The sequence below is a fragment of the Pezoporus occidentalis genome, unplaced genomic scaffold, assembly GCF_034315485.1.
Source record: "Pezoporus occidentalis ecotype Australia unplaced genomic scaffold, CSIRO_AGI_Poc_V1 ctg560, whole genome shotgun sequence".
Classification (NCBI taxonomy): Eukaryota; Metazoa; Chordata; class Aves; order Psittaciformes; family Psittacidae; genus Pezoporus; species Pezoporus occidentalis.
The window spans coordinates 32,916-46,963 of NW_026915900.1; the positions used below are offsets into that span (position 1 = coordinate 32,916).

The following is a 14,048-nucleotide window of genomic DNA, read 5'->3' on the forward strand; positions in this document are numbered from 1 at the left end:
ATTGACACCCATTGACACCCGTTGACACCCGTTGACACCCATTGACACCCATTGACACCCGTTGACATCCGTTGACACCCATTGACACCCAGTGACACCCAGTGACACCCGTTGACACCCATCGACACCCATTGACGCCCATGGGCGCCCACTGACATCCATCGACACCCATTGACCCCAGTTGACACCCATTGACATCCATTGACATCCATTGACACCCATTGACACCCATTGACACCCATTGACACCCATTGACACCCATTGACATCCATTGACATCCATTGACATCCATTGACCCCCACTGGCACCCATTGACATTCCTCAACACCCATCGACCCCCATTGACCCCCATCGACATCCATCAACACCCATTGATCCCCACTGACCCCCATCGACCCCCATTGACCCCCATTGACATCCATCGACCCCCATTGACCCCCATCGACCCCCATTGACATCCATTGACACCCGTTGACATTCCTCAACACCCATTGACCCCCATTGACCCCCATCGACCCCCATTGACCCCCATCGACATCCATCGACCCCCATTGACCCCCATCGACCCCCATTGACATCCATTGACACCCATCGACCCCCATTGACATCTGTTCACACCCATTGACATCCGTTCACACCCATTGACATCCATTCACACCCGTTGACCCACATTGACAAGCACTGACACCCACTGATACCCATTGATGCCCATTCACCCCAGTTGACCCCCACTGCCCCCCATACCCCATTACCCCCCATACCCCCCATACCCCATTGCCCCCCATTGCCCCCCATACTCCATTGCCCCGCATACTCCATTGCCCCCCATTGCCCCAATACCCCCCATACCCCATTGCCCCCATTGCCCCCCATACCCCATTGCCCCCATACCCCATTGCCCCCATACCCCATTACCCCCATACCCCATTGCCCCCCATTGCCCCCAATACCCCATTGCCCCCCATAGCCCCCCATACCCCATTGCCCCCCATTGCCCCCCATAGCCCCCCATACCCCATTGCCCCCCATACCCCATTGACCCCAATACCCCCCATACACCATTGACCCCCATTGCCCCCATACCCCCCATACCCCATTGCCCCCAATACCCCCCATACCCCATTGCTCCCCATTGCCCCCCATACCCCATTACCCCCCATACCCCCCATACCCCATTGCCCCCCATACCCCATTGTCCCCCATACCCCATTGCCCCCCATACCCCCCATAGCCCCCCCATTGCCCCCCATTGCCCCCCATAGCCCCCCATACCCCATTGCCCCCCATTGCCCCCCATACCCCATTGCCCCCCATTGCCCCCCATTGCCCCCCATTCCCCCCATCCCCCCCATTGCCCCCCATTGCCCCCCATTCCCCCATCCCCCAATCCCCCCCATCGCCCCCCATTGCCCCCCCATCGCCCCCCATCGCCCCCCATCACCCCCCATTGCCCCCCATACCCCATTGCCCCCCCATTGCCCCCCATTGCCCCCATACCCCATTACCCCCCATACCCCATTGCCCCCCATTGCCCCCCATACCCCATTGCCCCCCATTGTCCCCCATACCCCATCGCCCCCCATTGCCCCCCATACCCCATTGCCCCCCATACCCCCCCATACCCCATCGCCCCCCATCACCCCCCATAGCCCCCCATCACCCCCCATAGCCCCCCATACCCCATTGCCCCCCATTGCCCCCCATACCCCATTGCCCCCCATAGCCCCCCATCACCCCCCATAGCCCCCCATACCCCATCGCCCCCCATCACCCCCCATAGCCCCCCATACCATGCCGCTGTGCGAGTGCCGCAGCAGGATGGCGTGCCCATAGAGCAGCGTGCGGTGCCCCCCACCCTGCGAAGACTTGGGGGGCAGAGGGGGGGGGGGGAGGAACACATGGGGGTCAGGGGGGGGACCCCAACACCCCCCCCCCTTGTTGTGGGGGGGGGGGACGGGGACCCCCTCGTATTGGGGCACCCCTTGTGCCCCCCTCTTATGGAAGCCCTGGTGGGTTGGGGGGCCATGCGGAGAGGTTGGGGTCACACGAGGACGCTATGGGGCAGGGAAGGGGGGGGATCCAATGGGATGGGAGGGGATCCAATAGGATAAGAGGGGATCCAATGGGGCAGCATCCAATGGGATGATGGGATGGGATCCAATGGGGCGGCATCCAATGGGATGATGGGATGGGATCCAATGGGGCGGCATCCAATGGGATGATGGGATGGGATCCAATGGGGAGGCATCCAATGGGATGATGGGATGGGATGGCATCCAATGGGATGATGGGATGGGATGAAGGGGGGGGGCACAGCACCACAGTGGCACCTACCCACTTATCCAGGTCGAGCCCCTGGTGGGGGGCAATGGGGGGGGGCAATGGGGCAGGGGGGGGTGGAGAGAAAAAGGGGGTCAAAGGGGGCTTGGAAGCCCTCAAACCCCTCCTTAACGACCCCTCTGCCCCATAGAAACCTCCCCCCGTGCCCCATAGAGCATCGGTTACCCCATGGACCACTCTTTACCCCATAGAGCATCCTTCACCCCATAGAGCATCGCTGACCCCATAGAGCATCGGTTACCCCATGGACCACTCTTTACCCCATAGAGCATCCTTCACCCCATAGAGCATCACTGACCCCATAGAGCATCAGTTACCCCATGGACCACTCTTTACCCCATAGAGCATCCTTCACCCCATAGAGCATCGCTGACCCCATAGAGCATCAGTTACCCCATGGACCACTCTTTACCCCATAGAGCATCCTTCACCCCATAGAGCATCGCTGACCCCATAGAGCATCGGTTACCCCATGGACCACTCTTTACCCCAAAGAGCATCCTTCACCCCATAGAGCATTGCTGACCCCATAGAGCATCGGTTACCCCATGGACCACTCTTTACCCCATAGAGCATCCTTCACCCCATAGGGCATCGTTGACCCCATAGAGCATCCCTGAGGCCATAGGGTATCCCTGACCCCATAGAGCATCCCTGACCCTATAGAGCATCCCTGACTCTATAGAGCATCCTGACCCTATAGAGCATACTGACCCCATAGGGTATCCCTGACCCCATAGAGCATCCTGACCCTATAGAGCATCCTCCACCCCGTAGAGCATCCCTAAACCTATAGAGCATTCCTGACCCCATAGGGCATCCTTGACACTATAGAGCATCACTGACCCTATAGAACATCCCTGACCCCATAGAGCATCCCTGACCCCATAGAGCATCCCTGACCCTATAGAGCATTCCTGACCCCATAGAGCATCCCTGACCCTATAGAGCATCCCTGACTCTATAGAGCATCCTGACCTATAGAGCATCCTCCACCCCATAGAGCATCCCTAACCCTATAGAGCATCCTCCACCCCATAGAGCATCCCTGACCCTATAGAGCATCCCTGATGCCATAGAGCATCCTCCACCCCATAGAGCATCCCTGACCCCATAGAGCATCCCTGACCTTATAGAGCATCCCTGACCCCATAGAGCATCCCTGACTCTATAGAGCATCCTCCACCCCATAGAGCATCCTGACCCTATAGAGCATCCCTGACCCCATAGAGCATCCCTGACCCTATAGAGCATTCCTGACCCCATAGAGCATCCCTGACCCTATAGAGCATCCCTGACTCTATAGAGCATCCTGACCTATAGAGCATCCTCCACCCCATAGAGCATCCCTAACCCTATAGAGCATCCTCCACCCCATAGAGCATCCCTGACCCCATAGAGCATCCCTGACCTTATAGAGCATCCCTGACCCCATAGAGCATCCCTGACTCTATAGAGCATCCTCCACCCCATAGAGCATCCTGACCCTATAGAGCATCCCTGACCCCATAGAGCATCCCTGACCCTATAGAGCATTCCTGACCCTATAGAGCATTCCTGACCCCATAGAGCATCCCTGACTCTATAGAGTATCCTCCACCCCATAGAGCATCCCTGACTCTATAGAGCATCCTCCACCCCATAGAGCATCCCTGACCCCATCGACCCTTCTCTACCCCATAGAGCCCTGCCCCATAGACCCCCCCCCGCCCCATATCCCCCCCCCCCCTGCCCCATAGCGCCCCCCTGCCCCACCTCGGCTCCGGGCTGGGCGCTCGTTGCCAGCATCTCCTGCAGGGCCCGCACCGACAGCGACTGCTCCAGCACGAAGCAGCAGATGGCCAGGTCCGGGGGCACGGCCTGGGGGGCACGGCCCCATAGATAACAATGGGGGCCCCATAGATAACAATGGGGGCCCCATAGATAACAACGGGGTCCCCTTGTACCCATAGATAACAATGGGGGCCCCATAGATAACAACGGGGTCCCCTTGTACCCATAGATAACAATGGGGGCCCCATAGATAACAACGGGGTCCCCTTGTACCCATAGATAACAATGGGGGCCCCATAGATAACAACGGGGTCCCCTTGTACCCATAGATAACAATGGGGGCCCCATAGATAACAATGGGGGCCCCATAGATAACAATGGGGGCCCCTTGTACCCATAGATAACAATGGGGGCCCCATAGATAACAATGGGGGCCTCTTGTACCCATAGATAACAATGGGGGCCCCATAGATAACAATGGGGGCCCCTGGTACCCATAGATAACAATGGGGGCCCCATAGATAACAATGGGGGCCTCTTGTACCCATAGATAACAATGGGGGCCCCATAGATAACAATGGGGGCCCCTTGTACCCATAGGTAACAATGGGGGCCCCATAGATAACAATGGGGGCCCCATAGATAACAATGGGAGCCCATTGATAACAATGGGGGCCCCATAGATAACAATGGGGGCCCCTTGTACCCATCGTTAAAACTGGGGGCCCCATAGAGAACAATGGGGGCCCCTTGTACCCATAGATAACAATGGGAGCCCCATAGATAACAATGGGGGCCCCATAGATAACAATGGGGGCCCCTTGTACCCATAGATAACAATGGAGGCCCCATAGATAACAATGGGGGCCCCTTGTACCCATAGGTAACAATGGGGGCCCCATAGATAACAATGGGGGCCCCATAGATAACAATGGGGGCCCCTTGTACCCATAGATAACAATGGGGGCCCCATAGATAACAATGGGGGCCCCTTGTACCCATAGATAACAATGGGGGCCCCATAGATAACAATGGGGGCCCCTTGTACCCATAGATAACAATGGGGGCCCCATAGATAACAATGGGGGCCCCTTGTACCCATAGATAACAATGGGAGCCCCATAGATAACAATGGGGGCCCCATAGATAACAATGGGGGCCCCTTGTACCCATAGATAACAATGGGGGCCCCATAGATAACAATGGGGGCCCCTTGTACCCATAGATAACAATGGGGGCCCCATAGATAACAATGGGGGCCCCTTGTACCCATAGATAACAATGGGGGCCCCATAGATAACAATGGGGGCCCCTTGTACCCATAGATAACAATGGGAGCCCCATAGATAACAATGGGGGCCCCATAGATAACAATGGGGGCCCCTTGTACCCATAGATAACAATGGGGGCCCCATAGATAACAATGGGGGCCCCTTGTACCCATAGATAACAATGGGGGCCCCATAGATAACAATGGGGGCCCCTTGTACCCATAGATAACAATGGGGGCCCCATAGATAACAATGGGGGCCCCGTGTACCCATAGATAACAATGGGGGCCCCTTGTACCCATAGATAACAATGGGGGCCCCATAGATAACAATGGGAGCCCCATAGATAACAATGGGGTCCCCTTGTACCCATAGATAACAATGGGGGCCCCATAGATAACAATGGGGTCCCCTTGTACCCATAGATAACAATGGGGGCCCCATAGATAACAATGGGGGGCCCATAGGGGGCAATGGGGTCCCCTTGTACCCATAGATAACAATGGGGGCCCCATAGGGGGCAACGGGGGCCCCTTGTACCCATAGATAACAATGGGATCCCCTTGTACCCATAGATAACAATGGGGGCCCCATAGATAACAATGGGGCCCCATAGATAACAATGGGGGCCCCATAGATAACAATGGGGGGCCCTTGTACCCATAGATAACAATGGGGGCCCCTTGTACCCATAGATAACAATAGGGGCCCCATAGATAACAACGGGGGCCCCTTGTACCCATAGATAACAATGGGGACCCCATAGATAACAATGGGGGCCCCTTGTACCCATAGATAACAATGGGGGCCCCATAGATAACAATGGGGGCCCCTTGTACCCATAGATAACAATGGGGGCGCCATAGATAACAATGGAGGCCCCATAGATAACAATGGGGGCCCCATAGGTAACAATGGGGGGCCCATAGGGGGCAACGGGGGCCCCTTGTACCCATAGATAACAATGGGGGCCCCATAGATAACAATGGGGGGCCCATAGGGGGCAACGGGGGCCCCTTGTACCCATAGATAACAATGGGGGCCCCATAGATAACAATGGGGGGCCCATAGGGGGCAACGGGGGCCCCTTGTACCCATAGATAACAATGGGGACCCCATAGATAACAATGGGGGCCCCTTGTACCCATAGATAACAATGGGGGCCCCATAGATAACAATGGGGGCCCCTTGTACCCATAGATAACAATGGGGGCCCCATAGATAACAAAGGGGGCCTCTTGTACCCATAGATAACAATGGGGGCCCCATAGATAACAATGGGGGGCCCTTGTACCCATAGATAACAATGGGGGCCCCATAGATAACAAAGGGGGCCTCTTGTACCCATAGATAACAATGGGGGCCCCATAGATAACAATGGGGGGCCCTTGTACCCATAGATAACAACGGGGTCCCCTTGTACCCATAGATAAGAACGGGGACCCCATAGATAACAATGGGGGGCCCATAGGGGGCAACGGGGGCCCCTTGTACCCATAGATAACAATGGGGTCTCCATCCCCCCATAGATAACAATGGGACCCCCATATCCTCCCCATAGACATCAATGGGACCCCCATACACATCAATGTGACCCCCATATCCCCCCATAGACATCAATGGGTCCCCCATACACATCACTGTGACCCCCATATCCCCCCATAGACATCAATGGGACCCCCATAGACATCAATGGGACCCCCATATCCCCCCATAGACATCAATGGGACCCCCATATCCCCCCATAGACATCAATGGGACCCCCGTATCCCCCATAGACAACAATAGGACCCCCATATCCCCCCATAGACATCAATGGGACCCCCATACACATCAACGGGACCCCCATATCCCCCCATAGACATCAATGGGACCCCCATATCCTCCCCATAGACATCAATGGGTCCCCCATACACATCACTGTGACCCCCATATCCCCCCATAGACATCAATGGAACCCCCATAGACATCAATGGAACCCATAGACATCAATGGAACCCCCATATCCCCCCATAGACATCAATGGAACCCCCGTATCCCCCATAGACAACAATAGGACCCCCATATCCCCCCATAGACATCAATGGGACCCCCATACACATCACTGTGACCCCCATATCCCCCCATAGACATCAATGGGACCCCCATACACATCAACGGGACCCCCATATCCCCCCATAGACATCACTGTGACCCCCATATCCCCCCATAGACATCAATGGGACCCCCATAGACATCAACGGGACCCCCATAGACATGACTGTGACCCCCATATCCCCCCACAGACATCAATGGGACCCCCATATCCCCCCATAGACATCAATGGGACCCCCATAGACATCAATGTGACCCCCATAGGCCCCAATGTGACCCCCATATCCCGCAATGAGACCCCCATTCCCCCCCATAGGCCCCAATGGACCCCCCCCCGATCCCCCCCGCCCCATAGGCAGCAATGGTCGGGTCCAACCTGCGCGTTGGAGGTGGGCTCCAGGCCGCACAATCGATTGCCGAAGCCCTCGGCCGCCAGGCAGAGCTTGAGCTGCTGATTGCGGAGCGAGGCCGAGCACTGCAGGACCACCTCGTCCTCCTGGGGGGGGATATAGGGAGCTATGGGGCGGGGATATAGGGAGCTATGGGGTGGGGATATAGGGGGTGTGGGGCGGGGATATAGGGAGCTATGGGGCGGGGATATAGGGAGCTATGGGGCGGGGATATAGGGAGCTATGGGGCGGGGATATAGGGGGTGTGGGGCGGGGATATAGGGAGCTATGGGGCGGGGATAGAGTGGGTGTGGGGCGGGGATATAGGGAGCTATGGGGCGGGGATATAGGGGGTGTGGGGCGGGGATATAGGGAGCTATGGGGCGGGGATATAGGGAGCTATGGGGCGGGGATATAGGGGGTGTGGGGCGGGGATATAGGGAGGTGTGGGGCGGGGATATAGGGAGCTATGGGGCGGGGATATAGGGAGCTATGGGGCGGGGATATAGGGAGCTATGGGGCGGGGATATAGGGGGTGTGGGGCGGGGATATAGGGAGCTATGGGGCGGGGATATAGGGGGCTATGGGGCGGGGATATAGGGAGCTATGGGGCGGGGATATAGGGAGCTATGGGGCGGGGATATAGGGGGTGTGGGGCGGGGATATAGGGGGTGTGGGGCGGGGATATAGGGAGCTATGGGGCGGGGATATAGGGAGCTATGGGGCGGGGATATAGGGAGCTATGGGGCGGGGACATAGGGGGTGTGGGGCGGGGATATAGGGAGCTATGGGGCGGGGATATAGGGAGCTATGGGGCGGGGATATAGACTGGGGTGTGGGTCGCGGATATCTGTCGTGTGGGGCGGGGATATAGGGGGTGTGGGGCGGGGATATAGGGAGCTATGGGGCGGGGATATAGCGGGGTAGGGAGTGGGGCGGGGAGATAGGGGGTGTGGGGCGGAGATATAGGGGGTGTGGGGCGAGGATATAGGGAGCTATGGGGCGGGGATATACGGAGCTATGGGGCGGGAATATAGGGAGCTATGGGGCGGAGATATAGGGGGTGTGGGGCGAGGATATAGGGAGCTATGGGGCGGGGATATAGGGAGCTATGGGGCGGGGATATAGGGGGTGTGGGGCGGGGATATAGGGAGCTATGGGGCGGGGATATAGGGAGCTATGGGGCGGGGATATAGGGAGCTGATGGGGCGGGGATATAGGGGGTGTGGGGCGGGGATATAGGGGGTGTGGGGCGGGGATATAGGGAGCTATGGGGCGGGGATATAGGGAGCTATGGGGCGGGGATATAGGGGGTGTGGGGCGGGGATATAGGGAGCTATGGGGCGGGGATATAGGGAGCTATGGGGCGGGGATATAGGGGGTGTGGGGCTGGGATATAGGGAGGTGTGGGGCGGGGATATAGGGAGCTATGGGGCGAGGATATAGGGGGTGTGGGGCGGAGATATAGGGGGTGTGGGGAGGGGATATAGGGGGCTATGGGGAGGAGCTATAGGGGCTATGGGGCAGAGCCATAGAGAGCTATGGGGTGGACCCATAGAGAGCAATGGGGCAGAGCCATAGTGAGCTATGGGGCGGACCCATAGGGGGCAATGGGGCAGACACATAGCGGGCAATGGGGCAGAGCCATAGAGAGGTATGGGGCGGACCCATAGAGAGCTATGGGGCGGACCCATAGGGGGCAATGGGGCAGAGCCATAGAGAGCTATGGGGCAGACCCATAGGGGGCAATGGGGCAGACACATAGCGGGCAATGGGGCAGAGCCATAGAGAGCTATGGGGCGGACCCATAGGGGGCAATAGGGATCCATAGGGGCAATGGGGCAGACACATAGGGGGCAATGGGGCGTAGCCATAGCAGGCAATGGGGCAGACACATAGGGGGCGATGGGGCAGACCCATAGAGAGCAATGGGGCAGACATATCGGGGGCAATGGGGGAGACCCATAGGGAGCAATGGGGACCCATGGAGAGCAATCGGGACACATAGGGGACAATGGGGACCCATAGCGAGCAACGGGGCAGACCCATAGAGAGCAGTGGGTACACATAGGGGGCAATGGGGCAGACCCATAGGGGGCAATGGGACATATGGGGGCAACGGGGCAGACCCATACAGAGAAATGGGACAGACCCCTAGCAGGCAATGGGGCAGACCCATAGAGAGCAATGGGGCAGACCCATAGAGAGCTATGGGGACACATAGGGGGCAATAGGGCAGACCCATAGGGGGCAATGGGGCAGACCCATAGAGAGCTATGGGGACACATAGGGGGCAATGGGGCAGACCCATAGGGGGCAATGGGGACACATAGGGGGCAATGGGGCAGACCCATAGCGGGCAATGGGGACACATAGGGAGCAATGGGGCAGACCCATAGCGGGCAATGGGGCAGACACATATGGGGCAATGGGGCAGACTCATAGAGAGAAATGGGGCAGACCCATAGAGAGCAATGAGGACCCATAGGGGGCAATGGGGCAGACCCATAGGGTGCAATGGGGCAGACCCATAGGGGGCAATGGGGCAGACCCATAGAGAGCTATGGGGACACATAGGGGGCAATGGGGCAGACCCATAGGGTGCAATGGGGACACATAGGGGACAATGGAGCCCCCATAGAGGGCAATAGGGACACATAGGGGGCAATGGGGCAGACCCATAGAGAGCAACGGGGCAGACACATAGGGAGCAATAGGGCAGACCCATAGAGAGCAACGGGGCAGACACATAGGGGGCAATAGGGCAGACCCATAGGGGGCAATGGGGCAGACCCATAGAGAGCTATGGGGACCCATAGAGAGCAATGGGGCAGACCCATAGAGAGATATGGGGACACATAGGGGGCAATGGGGCAGACCCATAGTGGGCAATGGGGACTCATAGGGGGCAATGGGGCAGACCCACAGCAGGCAATAGGGACACATAGGGGGCAATGGGACAGACCCATAGCGGGCAATGGGGACCCATAGGGTGCAATGGGGCAGACCCATAGGGGGCAATGGGGACATATAGGGGGCAATGGGGCAGCACGGGGGCAATGGGGGACCCATATAGGGGGCAATGGGGCAGACCCATACACATGGGGGCAATGGGGGCAAGGGGGGGGGGGCATAATGGGGGCAATGGGGGACCCCATAGGGGGCAATGGGGCAGACACATAGGGGGCAATGGGGCAGACCCATAGGGGGCAATGGGGACCCATAGGGGGCAATGGGGCAGACACATAGGGGGCAATAGGGCAGACCCATAGGGGCCAATGGGGACACATAGGGAGCAATGGGGCAGACCCACAGCAGGCAATAGGGACACATAGGGGACAATGGAGCCCCCATAGAGGCCAATAGGGACACATAGGGGGCAATGGGGCAGACCCATAGGGTGCAATGGGGCAGACCCATAGGGGGCAATGGGGCAGACCCATAGAGAGCTATGGGGACACATAGGGGGCAATGGGGCAGACCCCTAGCGAGCAATTGGGACCCATAGGGGGCGATGGGACAGACCCATAGTGGGCAATGGGGACACATAGGGGGCAATGGGGCAGACCCATAGGGTGCAATGGGGCACACCCATAGGGGGCAATGGGGCAGACCCATAGAGAGCTATGGGGACACATAGGGGGCAATGGGGCAGACCCATAGAGGGCAATGGGGACACATAGGGAGCAATGGGGCAGACCCACAGCAGGCAATAGGGACACATAGGGGACAATGGGGACCCCATAGAGGGCAATAGGGACACATAGGGGGCAATGGGGCAGACCCATAGAGAGCAATGGGGCAGACCCATAGAGAGCAACGGGGCAGACACATAGGGGGCAATAGGGTAGACCCATAGGGGGCAATGGGGCAGACCCATAGAGAGCTATGGGGACACATAGGGGGCAATGGGGCAGACCCATAGAGAGCAATGGGGCAGACCCATAGGGTGCAATGGGGCCCATAGGGGGCAATGGGGACACAAAGGGGACAATGGAGCCCCCATAGAGGGCAATGCCACGCCCCCCCCCCCCGCTATGGGGCAGGTGCCCCCCATGGCTCCCTATGGGGTGGGGGATGGGGTGACCTCCCTGTGTCCCCTCCCCCCCCCCACCTGTTCCCATCGCTCCGAACCCCTCCCCCCGCGGGGGGGGGGGGGGGGGGCAGAATCCGGGATGCCAATGGGGGGGGCGGGGCCAAAAGGGGGGGGGGGGGGGGGGCTTCGGGGGGGGGAGGGGCTTCGAACCTCCGTTTCCCCTTTGGGCAATGGGGGGGGGAGGGGATTCAACCCCCTCCCCCTCCCCCCCCCAAAGCGCTGAGCTCAACAGTTCCCACGCCCCTCCCCCCACCCCCCCCATCCCCCCATCCCCTCCCCCCCCCCATTTTAAGGCCAAACTGGGCCAAGGGAAGGATCTGGGGCACCCCCTCCCCCCTCCCTTCCCCCCCCCCCCTGGGGGGGGCGGATTTGGTTTCGCCCCCCCCCCCTCAGCAGCTGCTCCCCTCCCCCCCCCCCCCCCCCGGGGCTTTACACGTTGCTTTTTTGGGAGCCCACGTGACCCCCAGGGGACAGGTGGGGGGGGGGGGCCGGCACTACCCCCCCCCCCTCCAGTGCCCCCATTGCCACCCATTGACCCCCATTGACTCCCATTGACCCCCATTGACTCCCATTGCCCCCCATTGACTCCCATTGCCCCCCATTGCCCCCCATTGACTCCCATTGACCCCCATTGCCCCCCATTGACCCCATTGACCCCCATTGACTCCCATTGCCCCCCATTGCCCCCCATTGCCCCCCATTGACCCCCATTGACCCCATTGCCCCCCATTGCCCCCCATTGACTCCCATTGACTCCCACTGACCCCCATTGACTCCCATTGCCCCCCATTGCCTCCCATTGCCCCCCATTGACTCCCATTGCCCCCCATTGACCCCCAGGATCCCCATTTCCACCTCCCACTGTTCCCAGTTATCCCCCAGTCCCCTTGGTCCTGCTCTCCCAGTAGCCCCCAGTAGCCCCCAGTAGCCCCCATTCCCCTTCTCCTCCAGTCCCATCCCAGTCCATCCCAGTGCCCCCAGTCCCAGTCCATCCCAGTGCCTCCATTCCCCCATCCCAGTCCATCCCAGTCCATCCCAGTGCTCCCAGTGCCCCCATTCCCAGTCCCAGTCCATCCCACTTCCTTCCAAGTCCATCCCAGCACTCCCAGTCCATTCCCAGTGCTCCCAGTGCCCCCATTCCCCCTTCCCAGTCCCTCCCAGTGCCCCCATTCCCCATTCCCAGTCCATCCCAGTCTCTCCCAGTGCCCCTATTCACTCATTCCCAGTCCATCCCAGTGCCTCCATTCCCCATCCCAGTCGCTCCCAGTCCCTCCCAGTCCATCCCAGTGCCCCCATTCCCCATCCCAGTCCCATCCCAGTCTCTCCCAGTGCTCCCAGTGCTCCCATTCCCCCTTCCCAGTCTCTCCCAGTGCCCCCCCTCCCCATCCCAGTCCCTCCCAGTCCATCCCAGTGCCTCCATTCCCCCATCCCAGTCTCTCCCAGTCCATCCCAGTGCTCCCAGTGCCCCCATTCCCTCATTCCCAGTCCTTCCCAGTCCCTCCCAGTGCTCCCAGTCCCTCCCAGTGCTCCCAGTGCTCCCATTCCCCATCCCAGTCCCTTCCCAGTGCCTCCATTCCCTCATTCCCAGTTCATCCCAGTCCCTCCCAGTGCTCCCAGTCCATTCCAGTGCCCCCATTCCCTCATTCCCAGTCCCTTCCCAGTCTCTCCCAGTCTCTCCCAGTCTCTCCCAGTCCCTCCCAGTGCTCCCATTCCCCGTTCCCAGTCCATCCCAGTGCTCCCAGTCCATTCCAGTGCCCCCACTCCCCATCCCAGTCCCTTCCCAGTCCCTCCCAGTGCCTCCATTCCCCCATCCCAGTCCCTCCCAGTCTCTCCCAGTGCTCCCATTCCCCGTTCCCAGTTCATCCCAGTCCATTCCAGTGCCCCCATTCCCCATCCCAGTCTCTCCCAGTCCCATCCCAGTCTCTCCCAGTGCTCCCAGTGCCCCCATTCCCTCATTCCCAGTCCCTCCCAGTGCTCCCAGTCCCCACTCACGGTCCGCAGGAACTGGACATCGTCCTCGCCGTCAGCCTCAGCCATGGCCGCGGGGGGGGGGGGGGGGGCCGGTCCCGGTGTTACCGGTAACGG

The 14,048-nt window shown here is 59.4% G+C and overlaps 1 protein-coding gene across 1 annotated transcript in view; it reads right to left on the reverse strand.

Moving 5' to 3' along the window:
• LOC134173893 (ryanodine receptor 1-like) overlaps positions 1-14,002 on the reverse strand; it is a gene marked incomplete at its 3' end in the record, with an annotated part of 46,487 nt that extends 32,485 nt beyond the window's left edge. Inside the window, exons 1-4 of the mRNA XM_062638362.1 lie at positions 13,956-14,002; positions 7,855-7,974; positions 4,096-4,200; positions 1,791-1,865 (exon numbers count right to left, since the gene is read on the reverse strand). Coding sequence (XP_062494346.1) covers positions 1,791-1,865; positions 4,096-4,200; positions 7,855-7,974; positions 13,956-14,000 — 345 coding nt within the window. The remainder of the gene's footprint in view (positions 1-1,790; positions 1,866-4,095; positions 4,201-7,854; positions 7,975-13,955) is intronic.
• Between the last annotated feature and the right edge of the window lie 46 nt (positions 14,003-14,048).